The sequence below is a fragment of the Schistocerca piceifrons genome, chromosome 1 (assembly GCF_021461385.2).
Source record: "Schistocerca piceifrons isolate TAMUIC-IGC-003096 chromosome 1, iqSchPice1.1, whole genome shotgun sequence".
Taxonomy (NCBI): Eukaryota; Metazoa; Arthropoda; class Insecta; order Orthoptera; family Acrididae; genus Schistocerca; species Schistocerca piceifrons.
The window spans coordinates 788,578,290-788,602,205 of NC_060138.1; the positions used below are offsets into that span (position 1 = coordinate 788,578,290).

At 38.8% G+C, this 23,916-nt stretch overlaps 2 protein-coding genes across 5 annotated transcripts in view; one reads left to right on the forward strand and one right to left on the reverse strand.

Annotated features, from left to right (window-relative positions):
• Positions 1 to 1,170, forward strand: part of LOC124713135 (ubiquinone biosynthesis protein COQ4 homolog, mitochondrial) — a 117,788-nt gene extending 116,618 nt beyond the window's left edge. Inside the window, exon 6 of the mRNA XM_047242926.1 lies at positions 704 to 1,170. Within this exon, the coding sequence (XP_047098882.1) occupies positions 704 to 866 (163 nt within the window). The 3' untranslated portion in view covers positions 867 to 1,170. The remainder of the gene's footprint in view (positions 1 to 703) is intronic.
• Positions 991 to 23,916, reverse strand: part of LOC124713151 (E3 ubiquitin-protein ligase CCNB1IP1-like) — a 212,690-nt gene continuing 189,764 nt past the window's right edge. The window contains exons 6-7 of one of the 4 annotated variants that reach the window (XR_007005631.1): positions 10,630 to 10,744; positions 991 to 1,631 (exon numbers count right to left, since the gene is read on the reverse strand). Coding sequence is in view for 3 of the 4 variants with exons in the window: in XM_047242929.1 (XP_047098885.1) it covers positions 1,549 to 1,631 (83 nt within the window). In the remaining variant the exon portion in view is untranslated. The remainder of the gene's footprint in view (positions 1,632 to 10,629; positions 10,745 to 23,916) is intronic. The other 3 variants (XM_047242929.1, XM_047242928.1, XM_047242927.1) reach the window with 3 other exon arrangements.

Consider the following 23,916-nt stretch of genomic DNA (forward strand, 5'->3'; position numbering starts at 1 on the left):
AAGAAGGAGCCACTGGCTCCACAAAGCTTGCCAATCACAACAGTCTTTTATGTGTGTGTTCTGCCGCCGCTTGGTTACTACATTTTTTATCTATTCAGTTAAATAAATTTATCAATAATTGACTGTTTTGTTGTTACACTTATAAATTAAGCTATAGTGGACTGGGGCCCTTAAAATTGAGATATTATTTTCAGTATTCTGAAATTATGGTAGTGAAACTTAATTATTCAGGATCGCATCCTACTGCTCCAGAAACATTATATGCTGATAAATGATGCAATGTATTTCATTTATGTGCCAATTCACAGCTCATGCAAAGTACATTTATCTTGAGAAGTGATTAATGTGGGAACTATGTAGCCTACTGAGATTTCACCATAACTTCCTTACATTTTAAACAGTTGGCTGACATTGAAGAATTTCTAGAAGTTTGGTACTTCATGTCTGCTTCGTAAAGTAATGTGCTTGGGGGAAAATTATGACACACCTCAATTTTTAATCTCTTAAGACATTGCTGCACACTACCAACATCAATGTTTTACCTTGTGCACCATCATTTGCAATGGTTTTCTCTCCGCCTACAAGAGAAAAGCTGTTCCAATAAATTTTCTCATAGAATTATAAATTTATATGTGTCTGATTTGCATGCACAATTGTTATATATGCTCATCACACAACATAAAGAGTTATTTTTCATTTTCAGGCAAAGGAAGAAGTACGTGCAATATTACTTACCTTGGGCAATTAAAACAGGTTTGACAAGTGATTTTTTGCTGAACATATATTTTGAGAAACGTTGGGAACAGCAAGTCTCTGATCTTCTTAATGAGGTACATATAACACCATTAAAAATACCAAAGACGTGAAGACTAATAGAAACATAAAAGTTCTGTTGATAATTAAAGAATATCAGTTAATTACTGTAAGGTTGCTCTCTGGTATTCAAGAAGACACATGTCAAGAATGTAGACAAGGTTGTGTGTAGTGCTCAATGCAGAAAGTATTTATTGTGATGAAATCCAATGAGCTACACAATTGTAGAAATATTTATACAAAGTTTATCCACTTTCAACAGGTCTTTCAAATTATTCGTATGAAATAAATAATAAAAAATCACAATGGCAGTGCATATTTTTGTATCCACAAGAAAATATATTATTTTTACAGCACAAAATTGATTTTATTTCGTTCTTCCACATTTTCTCTGTGCTATGTTAATATATTACTTTTAATGGTTTTAAATGTAAATTAGAGAAAACAGCCCAACTGCAACAGTTGCCACAAAATATGCATTGTCCTTAAAAAGACGAAAAAATTACTAGTAAGCTACAATGAAGTGGTGTGATGTGAGTGATTCGTTCAAATTTGTTATTGATAAAGAGTCATTGTGCAAATTCTACTTAATAAAACTGTATACATGCCACAAATTAAGGTATGAAATACAACACACACTGGTCTTCAAATGGAAATAAGTCCAAATTTATATAAAATAATACTTGTCTTCATTGCATCCTCATATCCAGTGTCAAAAGAGTCCACATTTTAATTCTATTTTCTTTGTCGTTTCACAAGAGGATTTCTCCACTGTCTTGTTGCATCAGGTGATGGTGTTACTGGCTTGAATGTGAATTCTGTTATAAAGAATGGTACTGTTTAAAATCACAATTAACTCATCAGAATACAGTATCTTTCTATGTTTAATTATTAATTATTGAAACAATCAAATCCAAAGCCAGCTGACAGACATACATACAGAAAATTAAAAAATGAATCTTTTGCTTTATTTTATTTTTTATCTTTTAAATCGGTTTCTAAATGCTACTTTCTTTAAAGTTCCAGCAGCTACAAAATTGATATATGTTTTCTCAATTTTATGTACCATCACTACTCTAGTTGTTCTGTTAACAAATACAAATTAAAAATTGATCTTAATTCCTCAAATTCTGTTTCAATTTGAAGTAAAATAATTCAATAATATAGCAGACATTCTGCACAGTACATACAAGTGCAACAGGAGAAGGGACAGTAACCGGTAACTTTAAATATCTTTTGTGTTAGTGCTGGATCCTCTACATATGTGCCTCTAATATTCATTTGAGGTATACTGGGGAGAACAATATATTTTCAATATTGTATCAACTGTTTTGAAGATTGGAGCATGTTTAAACTGTTTCATTTTATGTGACATAATATTACATCAACTAATGCAGTAGCAAAACTGTTGAGACAGCCAAATTGAAGAGCACTTGCGTTAGATATGTAAGTAATGTCCCCAAATTTCTCTGGTTTATTAAAGGATAAATAGCAAACACCATTAAAATGAAAGAGGCAGTTTATTTTTTTACTAAAAATGGTGAAATGAAGGAACAAAACCAAAACCTAAGTGTATAATATTTTCAAAAAAACTTTTCCAAGTATGTGACAGCATCATCACTGTTATAAAGACATCTTGCCACCCACTGTTGGACTGGCATTCACTAGTATGTATCAGCTGTTGCGCTAGTGCCATATTCATATCTTATATAGCATTATTTTACACTCCTGGGAATTGAAATAAGAACACCGTGAATTCATTGTCCCAGGAAGGGGAAACTTTATTGACACATTCCTGGGGTCAGATACATCACATGATCACACTGACAGAACCACAGGCACATAGACACAGGCAACAGAGCATGCACAATGTCGGCACTAGTACAGTGTATATCCACTTTCGCAGCAATGCAGGCTGCTATTCTCCCATGGAGACGATCGTAGAGATGCTGGATGTAGTCCTGTGGAACGGCTTGCCATGCCATTTCCACCTGGCGTGTCAGTTGGACCAGCGTTCATGCTGGACGTGCAGACCGCGTGAGACGACGCTCCATCCAGTCCCAAACATGCTCAATGGGGGACAGATCCGGAGATCTTGCTGGCCAGGGTAGTTGACTTACACCTTCTAGAGCACGTTGGGTGGCAGGGGATACATGCGGACGTGCATTGTCCTGTTGGAACAGCAAGTTCCCTTGCCAGTCTAGGAATGGTAGAACGATGGGTTCGATGACGGTTTGGATGTACCGTGCACTATTCAGTGTCCCCTCGACGATCACCAGTGGTGTACGGCCAGTGTAGGAGATCGCTCCCCACACCATGATGCCGGGTGTTGGCCCTGTGTGCCTCGGTCGTATGCAGTCCTGATTGTGGCGCTCACCTGCATGGCGCCAAACACGCATACGACCATCATTGGCACCAAGGCAGAAGCGACTCTCATCGCTGAAGACGACACATCTCCATTCGTCCCTCCATTCACGCCTGTCGCGACACCACTGGAGGCGGGCTGCATGATGTTGGGGCGTGAGCGGAAGACGGCCTAACTGTGTGCGGGACCGTAGCCCAGCTTCATGGAGACGGTTGCGAATGGTCCTCGCCGATACCCCGGGAGCAACAGTGTCCCTAATTTGCTGGGAAGTGGCGGTGCGGTCCCCTACGGCACTGAGTAGGATCCTACGGTCTTGGCGTGTATCCGTGCGTCGCTGCGGTCCGGTCCCAGGTCGACGGGCACGTGCACCTTCCGCCGACCACTGGCGACAACATCGATGTACTGTGGAGACCTCACGCCCCACGTGTTGAGCAATTCGGCAGTACGTCCACCCGGCCTCCCGCATGCCCACTATACGCCCTCGCTCAAAGTCCGTCAACTGCACATACGGTTCACGTCCACGCTGTCGCGGCATGCTACCAGTGTTAAAGACTGCGATGGAGCTCCGTATGCCACGGCAAACTGGCTGACACTGACGGCGGCGGTGCACAAATGCTGCGCAGCTAGCGCCATTCGACGGCCAACACCGCGGTTCCTGGTGTGTCCGCTGTGCCGTGCGTGTGATCATTGCTTGTACAGCCCTCTCGCAGTGTCCGGAGCAAGTATGGTGGGTCTGACACACCGGTGTCAATGTGTTCTTTTTTCCATTTCCAGGAGTGTATTATTCTTGTACAAGGGAAACTCCCCATCGCACCCCTTCAGATTTAGTGGTAAGATGGCCCAGTGAATAGCCTGTCAAAAACCGAACACAGGTCAAGCATGAAAATAGGAAGAAGGTGTACAGAACTGAAAAAAAAGCAAAATAGAAACAGTGAACAGTCCAAGAACAAGAAGTGCAATAAAGAGCAGCCTGAAACAGCAAAGGCATAATGGATAAGTGGTCCTGGTGTTGGACTGGCAAGCAGGCGAGCCGTGTTCAAAACTCCCTTATGCAGTTCATATTATTATTATTATTATAACGATTGTTCCCCTTTAGGAGAGCGATTGAACTTGAATTCATAATTTCATCTTCGGATGTTTTTCTTCTTTGCTTCCCAAAACCTCCTCATCCTCTCAGAATGCTTCTTCCATTCCTCTGTCCATTTTTTACCAGGCTGATGCGATGTTCTATGTTGATCTGCTGTAGATCCCTCTGGACTTCTTTCAGCCATTCCGTGCCACATTTACTCCTTGTTATAATATTGAATAATTTCTTTGCTGTTCTGGAGTCTTCCATCCTATAGATGTGTGTATAAAATTTGGCTCGGCGCTTTCTGATTTCATCTGTTACTATTTTGATCTTTCTATAGAGCTTGTTTTGTGGTCTCTTCATCCAAATGCCATTTTTGTTGATTGGACCGTAAATCTTCCTGAGAATTTTTCTTTCCTGCTTTTCTATTTCCTTAATTTTAGAATGACCATCAATCACCATTGTTTCAGCTGCATAGATTGCTTCTGGAAGAATCACTGTTGTATAGTGCCTTAATTTTGCGTCTGTCGAAATGCACTTCTTGTCGTAATGCGTCCATGTTAGCTTGTAGGCTTTCTGGAGCTTGGTGATTCTTTGTTCATTGGCAATTCGGTTTAATCCTGAGGACTGTATAGTTTCACCAAGGTATTTAAAATGGCAGACTTGTGCAATTTTACCATATTTTGTTATTAAAGGGGATTTATTTTCTGGCTGCCTTTCCATATATTGGGTTTTTTCATAAGATATCTGTAGTCCGGTTTTTTGTGAAATTTCATGTAGTTTTTCCACTGTGTGAATCGCTTCTGTTCTGTTATTGGTGATAATTGCAATATCGTCAGCGAAAGCAAGGCACTTGACTTTAATTCAGTTCTCTTTCTTGATACCAATTTGGATACCCTTTACGTGAGGTTCCCATTCCCTGATTATCTTTTCTAGAACAATATTGAAAAGGATTGGGGATAGTCCGTCCCCCTGTCGGACTCCAGATTTGATTTCGAAGGGTTCTGATACTTCGCCCATGAATTTCACTTTGGCCGTTGTTCCTGTAAGTGTCTGTTCTGTGATTTTTCGTGTCTTTCGGTCGATCCCAAATTCTTCCATGATTTTAAACAGGGTTCCACGGTCCATTGAATCATATGCTTTCCTGAAGTCGATGAATGTAACTACTGTGTTTCTGCATTTCCTCATTTGTAATATTGTCTTTAAGCACCAGATCTGTTCCGCATATGACCATCCTTTTCTGAATCCGGCCTGGTATTCACCAATTAGTGTATCTGCTTGGGATTCTATCCTGTTTAAAAGCGCTTTGGAAAGGATTTTGTAAGCGACTGGGAGCAGGGAAATTCCTCTGTAATTGTTCATGTCTGTCTTGTCGCCCTTTTTGTGTAGCGGGTGAATTAGAGCGCATTTCCAGTCCTCTGGTATCTGCTCCGTTATCCATATGTCTGATATTATATGGTGTAATTTCTGCATAAGTATAGGATCGTTTAGTTTCCAGAACTCAGCAATGATCCCATCTTCTCCTGGTGCTTTGTTATTTTTCAGCTGCTTGACTATCTCCATAATTTCTTCAAGATCCGGGGCATGTGAGTCTGGGTGTGTGAATACTGGAGAAGAGAAGACAAGTTTTTCTTGGGGTGGTTCGCAGTTGAGGAGGGAACTGAAATATTGGGCTAAGATTTTGCAGTTATTTTTCGTGTTGGTTTCCAAAGAGCCATCGGGTTTCTTGAAGCACAAGCTAGGCGCTTGGTATCCCTGTAAGTTTTCTCTGAAAGTCTTATAAAAATTTCTTGTATTATTTTTGATGAAATCCTGCTGGATTTCAGAGAGTCTGTTGTTGTCATATCCCCGTTTTTCTTTTCTAATTATTTTTGAGGTTTGTTTTTGGGTTTTAAGAAAGTTCTCCCAGCTTTCTTCAGTTTTGTGACTGCTAAATTTTTTCCATGCTGTTATTCGGTTGTCAACTGCCTCATCACAGGTTGCATTCCACCAGCGATGTTTTGTGTTGCGAGGGGGTTGTCCTAATTTGAGGGCTTCCTGAATTTTCTCTGTTAGTTTCTTCCAGTCAGTTGATTTTTCCTGATTAATTTGCATGATGATTTTTTCTTTGTTCAGTTGCAGATATTCCGGATCTGGTTTGGTACTTTTGGGTGGCCTTTTTAGCATTCTGTTGGGTTGGAATTTTGTTTTTATTTGGAGAAGATGATGATGATCTGATTCAAAGACACCTTTGCGGGTTCTGATTATTATTATTATTCTTTCCTTTCTCAGACGTTCTGTCTGGTTAAAAATGGAAAGTGATGCGGACCTTGATCAAGCGTGACTTCCTTTTAACTGTATGGTATATGTTACATTGCATTTAGGAACTTTCAGGTAATTGAACATGTATCAATACTTACAGATTTCTGTAGTTGTATATATAAGTTTGGATGTAGCTGTATTGCGTTGATGTACTGGTGGATATTGTGTGGTATGACTCCTGTAGTTGATAGTATAATTGGTATAATGTCAACTTTATCCTGATGCCACATGTCCTTGACTTCCTCAACCAGTTGGATGTATTTTCCAATTTTTTCTCCTGTTTTCTTCTGTATATTTGTTGTATTGGGTATGGATATTTCGATTAGTTGTTTTATTTCTTCTTTTTATTGGTGAGTATGACATCAGGTTTGTTATGTGGTGTTGTTTTATCTGTTATAATGGTTCTGTTCCAGTATAATTTGTATTCATCATTCTCCAGTACATTTTGTGGTGCATATTTGTATGTGGGAACATGTTGTTTTATTAGTTTATGTTGTATGGCAAGTTGTTGATGTCTTATTTTTGCTACATTGTCATGACTTCTGGGGTATTCTGTACTTGCTAGTATTGTACATCCGCTTGTGATGTGATCTACTGTTTCTATTTGTTGTTTGCAAAGTCTGCATTTATCTGTTGTGGTATTGGGATCTTTAATAATATGCTTGCTGCAATATCTGGAATCCCCTTCCTCCTTCCTTTCTGCTTAATGTGAATCTTTCTGTTGCTGAATGTATGTGATGTATTCTATATTTGTGGCATTGTGATCGTGTAAGTGTATTGAGTGCTTCTAGGTCTGTGTTACTCCATTTCACTACTCCAAATGAGTAGGTCAATATTGGTATAGCACAAGTATTTATAGCTTTTGTCTTGTTTCTTGCTGTCAATTCTGTTTTCAGTATTTTTGTTAGTCTTTGTCTATATTTTTCTTTTAGTTCTTCTTTAATGTTTGTATTATCTATTCCTACTTTTTGTCTGTAGCCTAGATATTTATACGCATCTGTTTTTTCCATCGCTTCTATGCAGTCGCTGTGGTTATCCAATATGTGATCTTCTTGTTTAGTGTGTTTTCCCTTGACTATGCTATTTTTCTTACATTTGTCTGTTCCAAAAGCCATATTTACATCATTGCTGAATACTTCTGTTATTTTTAGTAATTGGTTGAGTTGTTGATTTGTTGCTCCCAGTAGGTTTAGATCATCCATGTATAGCAAATGTGTGATTTTGTGTTGGTATGTTCCAGTAATATTGTATCCATAATTTGTATTATTTAGCGTGTTGGATAGTGGGTTCAGAGCAAGGCAGAACCAGAAAGGACTTAATGAGTCTCCTTGGTATATTCCACGCTTAATCTGTATTGGTTGTGATGTGATATTATTTGAATTTGTTTGGATATTAAGTGTGGTTTTCCAATTTTTCATTACTATGTTTAGGAACTGTATCAATTTAGGATCTACTTTGTATATTTTCAATATTTGTAGTAACCATGAACAGGGTACGCTATCAAAAGCTTTTTGGTAATCAATGTATGCGTAGTGTAGCGACCTTTGTATAGTTTTGGCTTGATATGTCACCTCTGCATCTATTATCAGGTGCTCTTTACATCCTCGTGCTCCTTTGCAACAGCCTTTTTGTTCTTCATTTATAATTTTGTTCTGTGTTGTATATGTCATTAAATTCTGTGTAATGACTGAAGTTAATGTATATTGTTGGTAGGCATGTTATGGGGCGATATTTAGCTGGGTGTGCTGTGTCTGCTTGATCTTTAGGTTTCAGATAAGTTATTCCGTGTGTAAGTGTATCAGGAAATGTGTATGGGTCTGCAATGTAACTGTTAAATAATTTAGTTAGATGTGAATGTGTTGAGGTGAACTTCTTTAGCCAGAAATTTGCTATTTTATCTTTTCCAGGGGCTTTCCAATTGCGAGTAGAATTAATTGCTTGGGTGACTTCATGTTGCAAAATTATCACTTCAGGCATTTGTGGTATCATCTTGTATGTGTCTGTTTCTGCTTGTATCCACCGTGCATGCCTGTTATGCTGTACCGGGTTTGACCATATGTTGCTCCAGAAGTGTTCCATGTCTGTTATGTTTGGTGGATTGTCTATTTTAATGTGTGTGTTATCTATTGTCTGGTAAAATTTCTTTTGGTTTGTGTTTGTTTCCTTCTATTTTCACTTTTTTTGTATCTTCTAAGTCGTTTGGCCAATGCTTGTAATTTCTGCTTCTTTTCATCTAATTGCTCTATCACTTCTTGTTGTGAGATTTTACCTAACCTTTTTCGTTTTTTGTCTGATATTTCATTTCTATAAATTGTGTTAGCTGTCCGATGTCTTTTCTCAGTTTTTCTATTCTGATCTGTAGCCTGTGTTGCCATGCTGGTTTTGTGGGTTTCTTCTGTGTGTTGGTTGGTTCTGATCTCTGCCTAGTGTGTATATTTAGTGTAGTGAGTGCTCCTATATAAACCAGTAGTTGTAACTCTTCCATAGTTGTATTTTCATTTATTTTGTTGTGTATGATTGTGTTGATAGTTGTTATTGTTGTTTCAACTTGTGGGTTATTTGGTGGTTTATGCAAGAATGGTCTAATGTCTGTATTTGTGTCTTTGTATTCTATATATGTCAGCTGAAATTTTTCTTCTATATCTAACATGTGTGTCACTTCGTGTTCTATTTGTGCTTGTTCTGTTGGCTGTCTTAAGATTTCGTTTTCCTCTGATTGTTTAATTGAAGCGTTGTTCTTTGTTTGTTTGCTCTGGGATGTTTGAGTCCATTACTGTAATTTCTTCTTCTTCTGACTGCACATTATTTTGTTCCAGTATTTTTTGTACTTGTTGTTTGATGTTTTCTAATTCTGACTGGGGTATCCTGTTATTTTTGATTATTACACGGATCTGATCGGCTAATTGTTGTTCTGTTAAAAATTTTAATCTGGGTATCTGGTAATGAATGTTGTGTATACTTGTGATCTGTATCCAGTTGTGTTGGTTCCTAAGTTTGTTGCTTGGTAATAACAGAACATGAAGTGTCGGTTAACTTCATCTGACTATCTCATCCTCTGTCTTTGTTTTCCTTCTAGAGTGGTCGCAGGAAGCATATCCTGCAAAACACCTCTATTTGGATTTAAATAATTTTCTGTGTGGCTAGCAGTGTCGTTACCATTGTGGATGGGCATAGGGTTCAAGCGTCGTCCCCAACTATGACAGCGCTTGTCCAAGGCTTCATTAGTTCTGTCCTGAACCAACTAATCACACTAAAAGGGGGGGTTAGCCCTATTAGTGGTTTGTTCTTTTCGTCGCCTTTTACGACTGGCAGAACATACCAGAGGCCTATTCTTTTCCTGGGCCTCCACGGGTTTTATTATTATTATTACTATTACATTATTATTTTTCACTACATTATGAACTGTCCGTCCAGTCATTGAAATGTTTTTGGCAGTTGTCATACTGCACATTGATTATAGGATATGAGTCATGTGGTAAGAATACATTACAGTTGCCTGTAAATGTGATGAATAGTGACAACAGGCAAGATACCACATAGACATCTCACAGGAATGAAAACAACAAATAAATGGTTGTCAATTATGGTACAACAAAGGAATTCAAGAATCAAAACTTCCAAAGTGGAATGCAAGTTCAAAAATGATAAAAACATATGTTTTGACAGGGCATAGAGAAACTGTGTTATTGTGAAACTGTTGCATTTATTTGCTGCAGCTTCTGTGAAAAACTATTATGTTTCCATAATTTCCTTGGGTAGGTAGGTTTGGGGAAGGAGACCAGACAGCATGGTCATCGGTCTCATCGGATTAGGGAAGGATGGGGAAGGAAGTCAGCTGTGCCCTTTCAGAGGAACCATCCCGGCATTTGCCTGGGGAGATTTAGGGAAATCACGGAAAACCTAAATCAGGATGGCCGGACGCGGGATTGAACCGTCGTCCTCCCGAATGCGAGTCCAGAATTTCCTTGGGAGTGACCACATTCACACCTATATCAAGCAAGGAGGCACATCTCACTCACTTACCAGTCATTCAAATTAGGTGCATCGATAATAAGAGGTTCCTATCATATGACACACTTACTGTCACTAATGCTGTATATGACACGCCAGACGTGTTTTCCTGTGGAGGAGTCAGTTGATTTGTCACATTGTCATCAAACATTTGCAGTTCCTGTTGGAAAGCCACTTCCTTTTGGCTGCAAATAGAGTAATTGTGCACAATCAACTGGCATCATAGATTCGTAGTTTACACTTCACTGTTGCAAATGGACATTACGCCACAACACAGCCACAAATTTTTAACAAAGGGAGGGGTAGAAACATGAAGAAGAAGGCACAAGGAAGGTTTAAACATGCTCAACTACTTCGCAGTCAAATAATGTAACCACGACTTCATTTCTCTGCCTGGCAACTCTATACTGCACTTCTTGTTCTTGGACCATTCACTGTTTCTATTTTACTTTTTTTTTTTTCACAGTCCAGTACACCTTCTTCCTGTTTTCATGCTTGATCTGTGTTCTGTTTCTGACGAGCTATCCACTGGACCTTCTTACCACTAAATCTGAAGGGGGTTCCGATGGGGAGTTTCCCTTGTTAGAATCAGTATGTGAAGAACATCACTGAATTTGACTTCTGCTTAGATTACAGGTGTGGTGAAGTGGGATTTGGTCTCTATTTACAGTAGTTTTTATTTTGTGTTACCTGATACTGACAAACGAGGGGCACCAACAAGCACACTAATGAATTAATGCTCTCACTGTTTACTGCAGCAAATGGGACAGTCACAGGAGTGCTGTTAGCCATTACGGCAGAAACATCAGGCAGCCAATACAATGAGAGCCCATTTTACTGTCTGAATCATCAAACAGAGACAGATTCAAGAAACGATTGAGATTCTGAGGCAACTTGCTAACATGGATGGTGAGAATGGATACAAGTTCACTATGTCTTTGATACCAGCAGTAGCTGCCTTATGGGATGATAATGCATGTGAAGGTGCCCCAACAGGCATGAGAATAAACATGGAGGCCTAAGGTGGATACCATGCAGTGTTGTATTGGCCATCTCTGGGTACTATGGAAGCAGTCCTGTTTCACTAATGGCTTGTCTGCTTCATTCATCAATTCTAGCCAACAGGAATTTGAATAACAACTACCATTAATAAAAGACATCAATCCCCACAACCTCACAAATGCCTTCCAATCAAAAATTAAGTTCAGTGGCATTCTTGACAAACTACCACTAAGAGTTGGATGAAGTAACACTAAATATAGGATCTGAATTGGGCAATATCATGGTAATAAATATACCACCTGATGAAGGCCACTTGCAAAGCACAGTATTCTGATCCAGTCACATACTAACAAAGGCGTTAATGACGAAGACAATGATTGTGGAAGTCTACTCTTGCAACTCGATACCAGTTACAGCTCGCACAAAATAAATTCGCCCATGCACAGAAGTACTGTATTTTACGGACTATAAGGCGTATCTTAATTTTTAAGCACTTTCTTTAAAAAAAGAACATTTTTATAGTTTTAATTATTAGATTGCAAAGTCCCCCCCATGAACCATGGACCTTGCCGCTGGTGGGGAGGCTTGCGTGCCTCAGCGATACAAATGGCCATACCGTAGGTGCAACCACAACGGAGGGGTATCTGTTGAGAGGCCAGACAAATGTGTGGTTCCTGAAGAGGGGCAACAGCCTTTTCAGTAGTTGCACGGGCAACAGTCTGGATGATTGACTGATCTGGCGTTGTAAGAATAACCAAAACGGCCCTTCTGTGCTGGTACTGCAAACAGCTGAAAGCAAGGGGAAACTACAGCCGTAATTTTTCCCGAGGGCATGCAGCTTTACTGTATGGTTAAATGATGATGGCGTGCTCTTGGGTAAAAGATTTCGGAGGTAAAATAGTCCCCCATTTGGATCTCCGGGCGGGGACTACTCAAGAGGACGTTGTTATCAGGAGAAAGAAAACTGGTGTTCTACGGATCGGCGCGTGGAATGTCAGATCCCTTAATCGAGCAGGTAGGTTAGAAAATTTAAAAAGGGAAATGGATAGGTTAAAGTTAGATATAGTGGGAATTAGTGAAGTTTGCTGGCAGGAGGAACAAGACTTTTGGTCAGATCAATACAGGGTTATAAATACAAAATCAAATAGGGGTAATGCAGGAGTAGGATTAATAATGAATAAAAAAATAGGAGTGCGGGTAAGGTACTACAAACAGCATAGTGAATGCATTATTGTGGCCAAGATAGACACAAAGCCCACGCCTACTACAGTAGTACAAGTTAAATGCCAACTAGCTCTGCAGATGATGAATAAATTGATGAAATGTATGATGATGAGATAAAAGAAATTATTCAGATAGTGAAGGGAGACGAAAATTTAATAGTCATGGGTGACTGGAATTCGAGTGTAGGAAAAGGGAGAGAAGGAAACATAGTAGGTGAATATGGATTGGGGCTAAGAAATGAAAGAGGAAGCCGTCTGGTAGAATTTTGCACAGAGCATAACTTATTCATAGCTAACACTTGGTTCAAGAATCATAAAAGAAGGTTGTATACATGGAAGAATCCCTGAGATACGAAAAGGTATCAGATAGGTTATATAATGGTAAGACAGAGATGTAGGAACCAGGTTTTAAGTTGTAAGACATTTCCAAGTGCAGATGTGGACTCTGACCACAATCTATTGGTTATGAACTGTAGATTAAAATTGAAGAAACTGCAAAAAGGTGGGAATTTAAGGAGATGTGACCTGGATAAACTGACTAAACCAGAGGTTGTGCAGAGTTTCAGGGAGAGCATAAGGAAACAATTGACAGCAGTGGGGGAATGAAGTACAGTAGAAGAAGAATGGGTAGCTCTGAGGGATGAAGTAGTGAAGGCACCAGAGGATCAAGTAGGTAAATAGACAAGGGTTAGTAGAAATCCTTGGGTAACAGAAGAAATATTGAATTTAATTGACGAAAGGAGGAAACATAAAAACACAGTAAATGAAGCAGGCAAAAAGGAATACAAACATCTCAAAAATGAGATCGACAGGAAGTGCAAAATGGCTAAGGAGGGATGGCGAGAGGATAAATGTAAGGATGTTGAGGCTTATCTCACTAGGGGTGAGATAGATACTGCCTACAGGAAAATTAAAGAGACCTTTGGAGAAAAGAGAACCACTTGTATGAATATCAAGAGCTCAGATGGAAACCCAGTTCTAAACAAAGAAGGGAAAGCAGAAAGGTGGAAGGAGTATATAGAGGGTCTATACAAGGGTGATGTACTTGAGGACAATATTATAGAAATGGAAGAGAATGTAGATGAAGATGAAATGGGAGATACGATACTGCATGAAGAGTTTGACAGAGCACTGAAAGACCTGAGCCGAAACAAGGCCCCGGGAGTAGACAACATTCCATTAGAACTACTGACGGCCTTGGGAGAGCCAGTCCTGACAAAACTCTACCATCTGGTGAGGAAGATGTATGAGACAGGCGAAGTACCCTCAGACTTCAAGAAGAATATAATAATTCCAATCCCAAAGAAAGCAGGTGGTGACAGATGTGAAAATTACCGAACTATCAGTTTAATAAGTCACAGCTGCAAAATACTAACAAGAATTCGTTACAGACGAATGGAAAAACTGGTAGAAGCTGACCTCGGGAAGATCAGTTTGGATTCCATAGAAATATTGGAACACGTGAGGCAATACTGACCTTACGACTTATCTTAGAAGAAAGATTAAGGAAAGGCAAACCTACATTTCTAGCACTTGTAGACTTAGAGAAAGCTTTTGAGAATGTTGACTGGAATACTCTCTTCCAAATTCTAAAGGTGGCAGGGGTAAAATACAGGGAGCGAAAGGCTATTTACAATTTGTACAGAAAGAGTCGAGGGGCATGAAAGGGAAGCAGTGGTTGGGAAGGGAGTGAGACAGGGTTGTTGCCTCTCCCCAATGTTATTCAATCTGTATATGCAGTAAAGGAAACAAAAGAAAAATTCGGAGTAGGTATTAAAATCCATGGAGAAGAAATAAAAACTTTGAGGTTCGCCGATGACATTGTAATTCTGTCAGAGACAGCAAAGGACTTGGAAGAGTAGTTGAACGGAATGGACAGTGTCTCGAAAGGAGGATATAAGATGAACATCAACAAAAGCAAAACGAGGATAATGGAATGTAGTTGCATTAAGTCGGGTGATGGTGAGGGAATTAGATTAGGAAATGAGACACTTAAAGTAGTAAAGGAGTTTTGCTATTTGGGGAGCAAAATAACTGATGATGGTTGAAGTAGAGAAGATATAAAATGTAGACTGGCAATGGCAAGGAAAGCGTTTCTGAAGAAGAGAAATTTGTTATCATCGAGTATAGATGTCGTTTCTGAAAGTATTTGTATGGAGTGTAGCCATGTATGGAAGTGAAACATGGACGATAAATAGTTTGGACAGGAAGAGAATAGAAGCTTTCGAAATGTGGTGCTACAGAAGAATGCTGAAGATTAGATGGGTAGGTCACATAACTAATGAGGAGGTATTGAATAGAATAGGGGAGAAGAGGGGTTTGTGGCACAACGTGACGAGAAGAAGGGACCGGTTGGTAGGTCATGTTCTGAGGCATCAAGGGATCACAAATTTAGCATTGGAGGGCAGCGTGGAGGGTAAAAATCGTAGAGAGAGACCAAGAGATGAATACACTAAGCAGATTCAGAAGGATGTAGGTTGCAGTAGGTACTAGGAGATGAAGAAACTTGCACTGGATAGGGTAGCATGGAGAGCTGCATCAAACCAGTCTCAGGACTGAAGACAACAACAACAACAACAGATTGCAAAGCCAGACTAAAAAAAATTCTTAGTTTATAAAACCGAACTGACCTTTAAAATCCCTGAACTCATCATCTGCACTTTCTCCTTCTTCTTCTTCTTCTTCCTCCTCCTCCTCCTCTTCATCATCATCATTGTTGTCCTTTGCATATGTAAGATGGTCTTCACGGCCACTGAGAGCATTACTTATGCCACACATCATGAAAGATTTAACAATAATGTCTCTTGTCATCATAGACCACAACTGTTTTATCCACTGACACACTTGTTTGGTTGTAGGTCATTTTAAAGTTACCTTTCACTTGAATTCACATTGGGTTTCATCCATCATCCATTTGTTTCAGTCCTCGCTCATATACACTTTAAATGGTTTATTTATTGAGATGTCAAGAAGTTGCAATTGTGAAGTAAGCTCTTCCAGAATAACAGCAAGCTCTGTATTTCCCTGTCTCAGTTTCTGTTTCACAGAATTTTTCAAATGACTACTAAACTGATATAACACAAGAAGAGAACTCTTCTTCAATAAAGCATATTTCCTTCCCCCCTCACACTGTTAATCCATAATTTGTTACCAGCCTTGTCCATCCAACCCTGGTCATGTACATGAACAATAACACCTGGCAGTATTGCAGAAGGTTTTGGTATTGTTTTGTGCTTGAAAATAATCATTGGATTAGGTTTAGTATTGTCAGCACAACATGAAAGGAAAACAGTGTAGTGCATTTTTTCGTATCTACTTGTTTTTATAGTTACAGTTTTAGCACCTTTCATGGCAACAGTTCTGTTACTCGGCACGTCAAATATCATAGGAGTTTCATCCATATTTGCTACTTGGCTTAGTTCCACACTGGTTTTCTTTCAATGTGGAATAAGAAAGCAATGGGAAGACAATATATTCTATTCTTATTGTTGTGGAATTTTCTGTGATATTTTGGTTTTGGTTCGCACGCTAAGTCCATGATGCTTCATAAACCTGTAGCACCATCCAACTCCACCCTTAGAGTCTGTTACGTTCCACTGTAGTGCTGGCTTACAAGCAGGTATTTGAATAATTTTTGTATTAATTCCAGTGACATTTTGACGGTGTTCTTGAATCCATTCCAATAAACCATCATCTAGTTTTGGCCATTTTGCATTCAGTCTCCATTTGCTCATTTAGTCTTCCTCAGTTTTTTCAGTTCCTTTTTACTAGCCCACCAATCTGTTGATGGAGGGCCAAAATGCTGCTCAGCTGCTGTGTTTCCATGTTCGTCTGCAAATGATATTACTTTCAATTTATACAGCCAGCATCATGTGAATACTTTTTTCTCCATTACAAAACTAGCTAATAACAAAAATATGGTACTGTTATCGATAAAACAAATCACTTTCAATTTAAGTTCACTGGCACTGCAGACTGCAATGACACATCATAGGCTAAACAGTGTTCCGGGTTTGTGATGGCAGGGCGGGAGGGAGACAGTGTTAGCAGGCTTATGAATCCCTGCAACTCATGTGTGTCACATCAGTGCACTGCTGCTGCCAGTTTAATCCAATGTTGCCAGATAGAGACAGGTTTCCTGCAGCATTGAATACATAGCCATTTTTAAGACTGGCGGGAATTTTAAATCAAATCTTGGACATTTTTACATTAATTTCGAGTATAAGATGCACCAGAATTTTGGAGGCAATTTTTCGATGAAAGAGGTGCATCTTATAGTCTGTAAAATATAGTACATCTCATCCTGAGTGCTGAGTCTATCCTTTTATGCCCAAGAGATGGCCATCTCAGTTGTCCATTGACTGCTACACTGCGTGCTTTGTTCATTAGAAACAAACACTACAGTCGTTTATGCAATGATTTTTTGTACTCCTGTCAGACACTATTGATTTTGAACTTTTGTATTTGTCAGTTTATTTTTTGCATTGTCATGGTGTATTAATACGACCCTCTGCAAACTAGCTAGCTGTAGGAACTACATCTCCCCTACCAAGCAGTGGCCGTTTGCAGTGGGAACCCCCCCACCCCACCCCACCCCACCTACCACTACTGTTGTCCCCTTCTGCTATGCCATGCTGCCCATGCAGACATGAATCAAGTCATTTTGTGTGCACTGTACTGCAGATTCGTACTTGTCCCATAAAATAATTAGAGCACTCTGTTATGTGCAGCAAAATTTGAATAATGATGTGATATGATTGGGGCATGTTTTAGGGCCTGTTATAAGTAGCAAGAAACATATTTATAGAGGTTACAAGAAATAATATATTCCAAGATGGAATAGTGAATTTGAGTCCCACTATAAATATTTGACTGAGAGTGGAGATAATGAAACAATGGAGGATCATCTACAATCCCTCAGCAGAACTTGCAGAGACATGTGGATGAAAACAACAGAGTAACTAGGTTATAAGCACTGTAATATGAAAGTCTAGATCCTCCTCAAAAAATTAAGGGCATGTAATCCAATTCTATGGAAGGTTTGGAAAATAATGCTGAGGGCATAGTATCTGTATCATGAACCTGTAGAGATTGACTGCACACTACAGTGCTTTAACACAAATTGAGTAACCTAAAAACAAAGTCAATTTTCTAGATCATTTGAAGAGCAGGAAGTAACCAGAAATTGAAAAACATCAAAACTAATGATGGGCCATAATTTGATGTAATAAAAGACTGATTTCTTTTAAGACGTACTTGATACTGGCCTCATTCTCAACACACTGAAAAAGGCAATGATCATAGCTATTAAGGAAACTGGGAAAACCGAAGGTCTTGGCAGAGAGTTATTGAACAATTTCACTACTGAGTGAATACTGTAAACTCCTGCAAAGGGCAAGTCTAGATACAATAAATGACAAGATCAGTGAACATATCCCATCACCATAATAATGTTAAATGACTTAAATGATACTTCTGTGATATGCTTTACAGAATACCGGCTCAAATAAGATATATTAGAGCAAACATACATTCCTCAGTTCAAACCTGCAAACATGTTTTGTAGGAAAATATCGAGTTGTGGGGGTACCTGTGTATATGTTAGAGAAAACACTGAATTCAGTAGTGTAACTGACACCATAAACTGTCCTGTGAAAAAGATACAGAACTCTCTATAGGCGAACTACCAAGGCAAAATCCAGTTACTATTTGTGTATACAGGTAACCAGATGGAGACAAAAAAATGTTCTACAATCACATGGAGGAACAGCTGGAAAAAATTCACTCTTCAAAGATAATGTAATTATATGTGGTGACTTTAATACTGATTTCTCAAAATCCAATAAATTTAGAGATGGCATAAATCTACTACAATCATTCAACATCAGTGCAACGATAACTGAACCAACTCTAGAAACACCAACCTCTGCATCTATTATTGATCAGATCTTGATAAACACATGCAAATATGCCTATAACATACAAGTTTTAAACATGAGTTTTAGTGATCACAATGCTCAAATTCTTGTGATGAATATTTCAGGACACTCAGTTCCCAGTAGAATATGACACACTGTAAGGAATTTCAGTACAAAAAATGTGGAATATTTTTGTTCTCTCCTAAAGGGTGAAAGTTGGAAAGATGTATATAATTGTAACGATGTTGTTGTTGTGGTCTTCAGTCCTGAGACTGGTTGGATGCAGCTCTCCATGCTACCCTATCCTGTGCAAGTTTCTTCATCTCCCAGTACCTACTGCAACCTACATCCTTCTGAATGTGCTTAGTGTATTCATCTCTTGGTCTCCCTCTACGATTTTTACCCTCCATGCTGCCCTCCAATGCTAAATTTGTGATCCCTTGATGCCCAGAAAATGTCCTACCAACCAGTCCCTTCTTCTCGTCAAGTTGTGCCACAAACTCCTCTTCTCCTCAATTCTATTCAATACCTCCTCATTAGTTATGTGATGTACCCATCTAATCTTCAGCATTTTTATGTAGCACCACATTTCGAAAGCTTCTATTCTCCTCCTGTCCGAACTATTTATCGTCCATGTTTCACTTCCATACATGGCTACACTCCATACAAATACTTTCAGAAAAGACTTCCTGACACTTAAATTTATACTCGATGTTAACAAATTTCTCTTCTTCAGAAACGCTTTCCTTGCCATTGCCAGTCTACATTTTATACCTTCTCTACTTCGACCATCATCAGTTATTTTGCTCCCCAAATAGCAAAACTCCTTTACTACTTTAAGTGTCTCATTTCCTAATCTAATTCCCTCACCATCACCCGACTTAATGCAACTACATTCCATTATCCTCGTTTTGCTGTTGTTGATGTTCATCATATATCCTCCTTTCAAGACACTGTCCATTCCGTTCAACTGTTCTTCCAAGTCCTTTGCTGTCTCTGACAGAATTACAATGTCATCGGCGAACCTCAAAGTTTTTACTAATTCTCCATGGATTTTAATACCTAATCCGAATTTTTCTTTTGTTTCCTTTACTGCTTGCTCAATATACAGATTGAATAACATCGGGGAGAGGCTACAACCCTGTCTCACTCCCTTCCCAACCACTGCTTCCCTTTCATGCCCCTCGACCCTTATAACTGCCATCTGGTTTCTGTACAAATTGTAAACAGCCTTTTGCTCCCTGTATTTTACCCCTGCCACCTTTAGAATTTGGAAGAGAGTATTCCAGTCAACATTGTCAAAAGCTTTCTCAAAGTCTACAAATGCTAGAAACGTAGGTTTGCCTTTCCTTAATCTTTCTTCTAAGATAAGTCGTAAGGTCAGTATTGCCTCACATGTTCCAATATTTCTGCGGAATCCAAACTGATCTTCCCGATGTCAGCTTCTACCAGTTTTTCCATTTGTCTGTAAAGAATTCGCGTTAGTATTTTGCAGCTGTGATTTATTAAACTGATAGTTCAGTAATTTTCACATCTGTCACCACCTGATTTCTTTGGGATTGGAATTATTATATTCTTCTTGAAGTCTGAGGGTACTTCACCTGTCTCATACATCTTCCTCACCAGATGGTAGAGTTTTGTCAGGACTGGCTCTCCCAAGGCCGTCAGTAGTTCTAATGGAATGTTGTCTACTCCCGGGCCCTTGTTTCGGCTCAGGTCTTTCAGTGCTCTGTCAAACTCTTCGCACAGTATCATATCTCCCATTTCATCTTCATCTACATTCTCTTCCATTTCTATAATATTGTCCTCAAGTACATCGCCCTTGTATAGACCCTCTATATACTCCTTCCACCTTTCTGCTTTCCCTTCTTTGTTTAGAACTGGGTTTCCATCTGAGCTCTTGATATTCATACAAGTGGTTCTCTTTTCTCCAAAGGTCTCTTTAATTTTCCTGTAGGCAGCATCTATCTCACCCCTAGTGAGATAAGCCTCTACATCCTTACATTTGTCCTCTAGCCATCCCTGCTTAGCCATTTTGCACTTCCTGTCGATCTCATTTTTGAGTCATTTGTATTCCTTTTTGCCTGCTTCATTTACTGCATTTTTATATTTTCTCCTTTCATCAATTAAATTCAATATTTCTTCTGTTACCCAAGGATTTCTACTGGCCCTTGTCTTTTTACCTACTTGATCCACTGCTGCCTTCACTACTTCATTCCTCAAAGCTACCCATTCTTCTTCTACTGTATTTCTTTCCCCCATTCCTGTCAATTGTTCCCTTATGCTCTCCCTGAAACTTTGCACAACCTCTGGTTCTTTCAGTTTATCCAGGTCCCATCTTCTTAAATTCCCAACTTTTTGCAGTTTCTTCGGTTTCAATCTGCAGTTCATAACCAATAGATTGTGGTCAGAATCCACATCTGCCCCAGGAAATGTCTTACAATTTAAAACCTGGTTCCTAAATCTCTGTCTTACCATTATATAATTTATCTGATACCTTTTAGTATCTCCGGGATTCTTCCATGATTCTTGAACCAAGTGTTAGCTATGATTAAGTTATGCTCTGTGCAAAATTCTACCAGACGGCTTCCTCTTTCATTTCTTAGCCCCAATCCATATTCACCTACTATGTTTCCTTCTCTCCCTTTTCCTACACTCGAAATCCAGTCACCCATGACTATTAAATTTTCATCTCCCTTCACTATCTGAATAATTTCTTTTATCTCATCATACATTTCATCAATTTCTTCATCATCTGCAGAGCTAGTTGGCATTTAACTTGTACTACTGTAGTAGGCGTGGGCTTTGTGTCTATCTTGGCCACAATAATGCGTTCACTATGCTGTTTGTAGTACCTTACCCGCACTCCGTTTTTTTTTATATTCATTATTAAACCTACTCCTGCATTACCTCTCTTTGATTTTGTATTTATAACCCTGTATTCACCTGACCAAAAGTCTTGTTCCTCGTGCCAGCGAACTTCACTAATTCCCACTATATCTAACTTTAACCTATCCATTTCCCTTTTTAAATTTTCTAACCTACCTGCTCGATTAAGGGATCTGACATTCTACGCTCCGATCCGTAGAACACCAGTTTTCTTTCTCCTGATAACGACGTCCTCTTGATTAGTCCCTGCCCGGAGATCCGAATGGGGGACTATCTTACCTCCGGAATATTTTACCCAAGAGGACGCCATCATTACTTAACCAACAGTAAAGCTGCACGCCCTCGGGAAAAATTACGGCTGTAGTTTCCCCCTTGCTTTCAGCCGTTTGCAGTACCAGCACAGAAAGGCCATTTTGGTTATTGTTACAAGGCCAGATCAGCCAATCATCCAGACTGTTGCCCCTGGCACGCAAGCCTCCCCACCAACGGCAAGGTCCATGGTTCATGGGGAGGACTGTAATGATACCAATGAGAAATATGGTATGTTTATGGCTAGATTCAAACATTTTTTGAAATGGCTTTTCCCAAGAAAGTAATTATGTTTAACTCTACTAAAAAAATAAACTAGTGGATTACAAAAGGGATAAGGATATCATGTCAAAATAAGAGGAGATTTTATGAGTATTCCAAACAAAATACTAATCCTGACATTATTACATATTTCAAAAGATACAAAAGAATACTAACACGAGTTACTTCAAAGGCAAAAAAACTAGAAAAATGACAAAATATTGTGTAATTCCAAAAATAAAACTAAAGCAACCTCGCAAATTATAAGGAAAGATTTGGGAACCAGGCCTGTTAATCACAGTAATATAGAGCTGCTTATGAATAAAAATAAACTGACCCCAAACATGTGGATAGTGCTTTCAATAATAATTTTTTTAATATCGCACAGCCAGCCAGTCACTCAGACCAAAAAATTCATCCAAACACATTATTCATGTATCCAGCAACACCTGAGGAACTGTCAAGAATCCTAAAAGAATTAACTAATAAATATTCAGTGCATGTTGATGAGATAACAGATGCTATTATCAAAGTTAGTGCAACATTTATTGTGGGATCACTAACAGACATAGTAAATTCATCTTTTGAGAGTGGTGTGTTTCTAAAAAATCTAAAAACTGCAAAAGTAACAACTTTACATAAGAAGGGTGCAAAAAGAAATATTGTTAATTATAGGCCAGTTTCAGTATTATCAGGCTTCAGCAAAATTATGGAAAAATGTTCCTTGGAAGGCTAACAGTTTTCTTAAATACAGGGAGGCTGATAAGTGACTCCCAACATGGGTTCAGAGCTGGAAAATCAATTCAGACTGCAAATTTTGCCTTCTTACATGAAGTATTAAAAGCAGTGGATGATAAGCAACACGTCTTGGATATTTCTGGATCGAAGTAAAGTCTTCAGTGTTATTGTTCATGGCATTCTCTTGCATAAATTAAGTAATTATGGAATTAGAGGCCAGTCTGAAAGGTGGCTCCAGTCATACCTCAGTAATCATCAGCAGATTACAAAAATAAAACACAAGGATGGTGAAACACAAAAAATTTCCAGTTTTTACAGTGATGAGGAGAAAATCAATTATGGAGTCCCACAAGGATCAGTTCAGGGTCCTGTCATATTTCTGTTGTATATAAATGACTTAGCTAGTAAAATACATGATGGAACCACTGTACTCTTAGCAGATGACACTATTATTCTAATTAAATCAAAGAATGAGGAAAATCCGCAGGAGACTGCAATATCAGTTATGCATACCTTAATGCACTGGTTCAGTAATACCAATAGGCTCATCATAAATGCTGAAAAAACTATGGCAGTTAACTTCCACTCCTCACAAAACCTCCATCCTGCAAACTCTGCTTTCACTATCGAAGGTCAGTCATACAAAATTTCTAGGCATTCATGTTAAGGCAGATCTGAAGTGGGAGGTGCACCTAAACAATTTAAATAAGAGAATGAATTCACTAGCATACGCTGTTAGGATCCTCACTCAGCATACAAGCTGCTCACCATTGTAGTATACAGTCGCTACTTATGTATGGAATATTTTTTTGGGGGGGAAATTCTAAGAATTTTACAAAAACATTTAAAATAGAGAAAAAGATTATTAGAGTGATAAAAAAGCTAAATGCAAGGATTCCTGTAGACCCCTCTTTAAAACTCTCAAAATATTGCCACTGCCTTGCTTGTATATATAAGAAATACTAATTTTCACAAAAGGGAGCATCTTAAAAAAGGAAAATCTCTTCAGACACAACT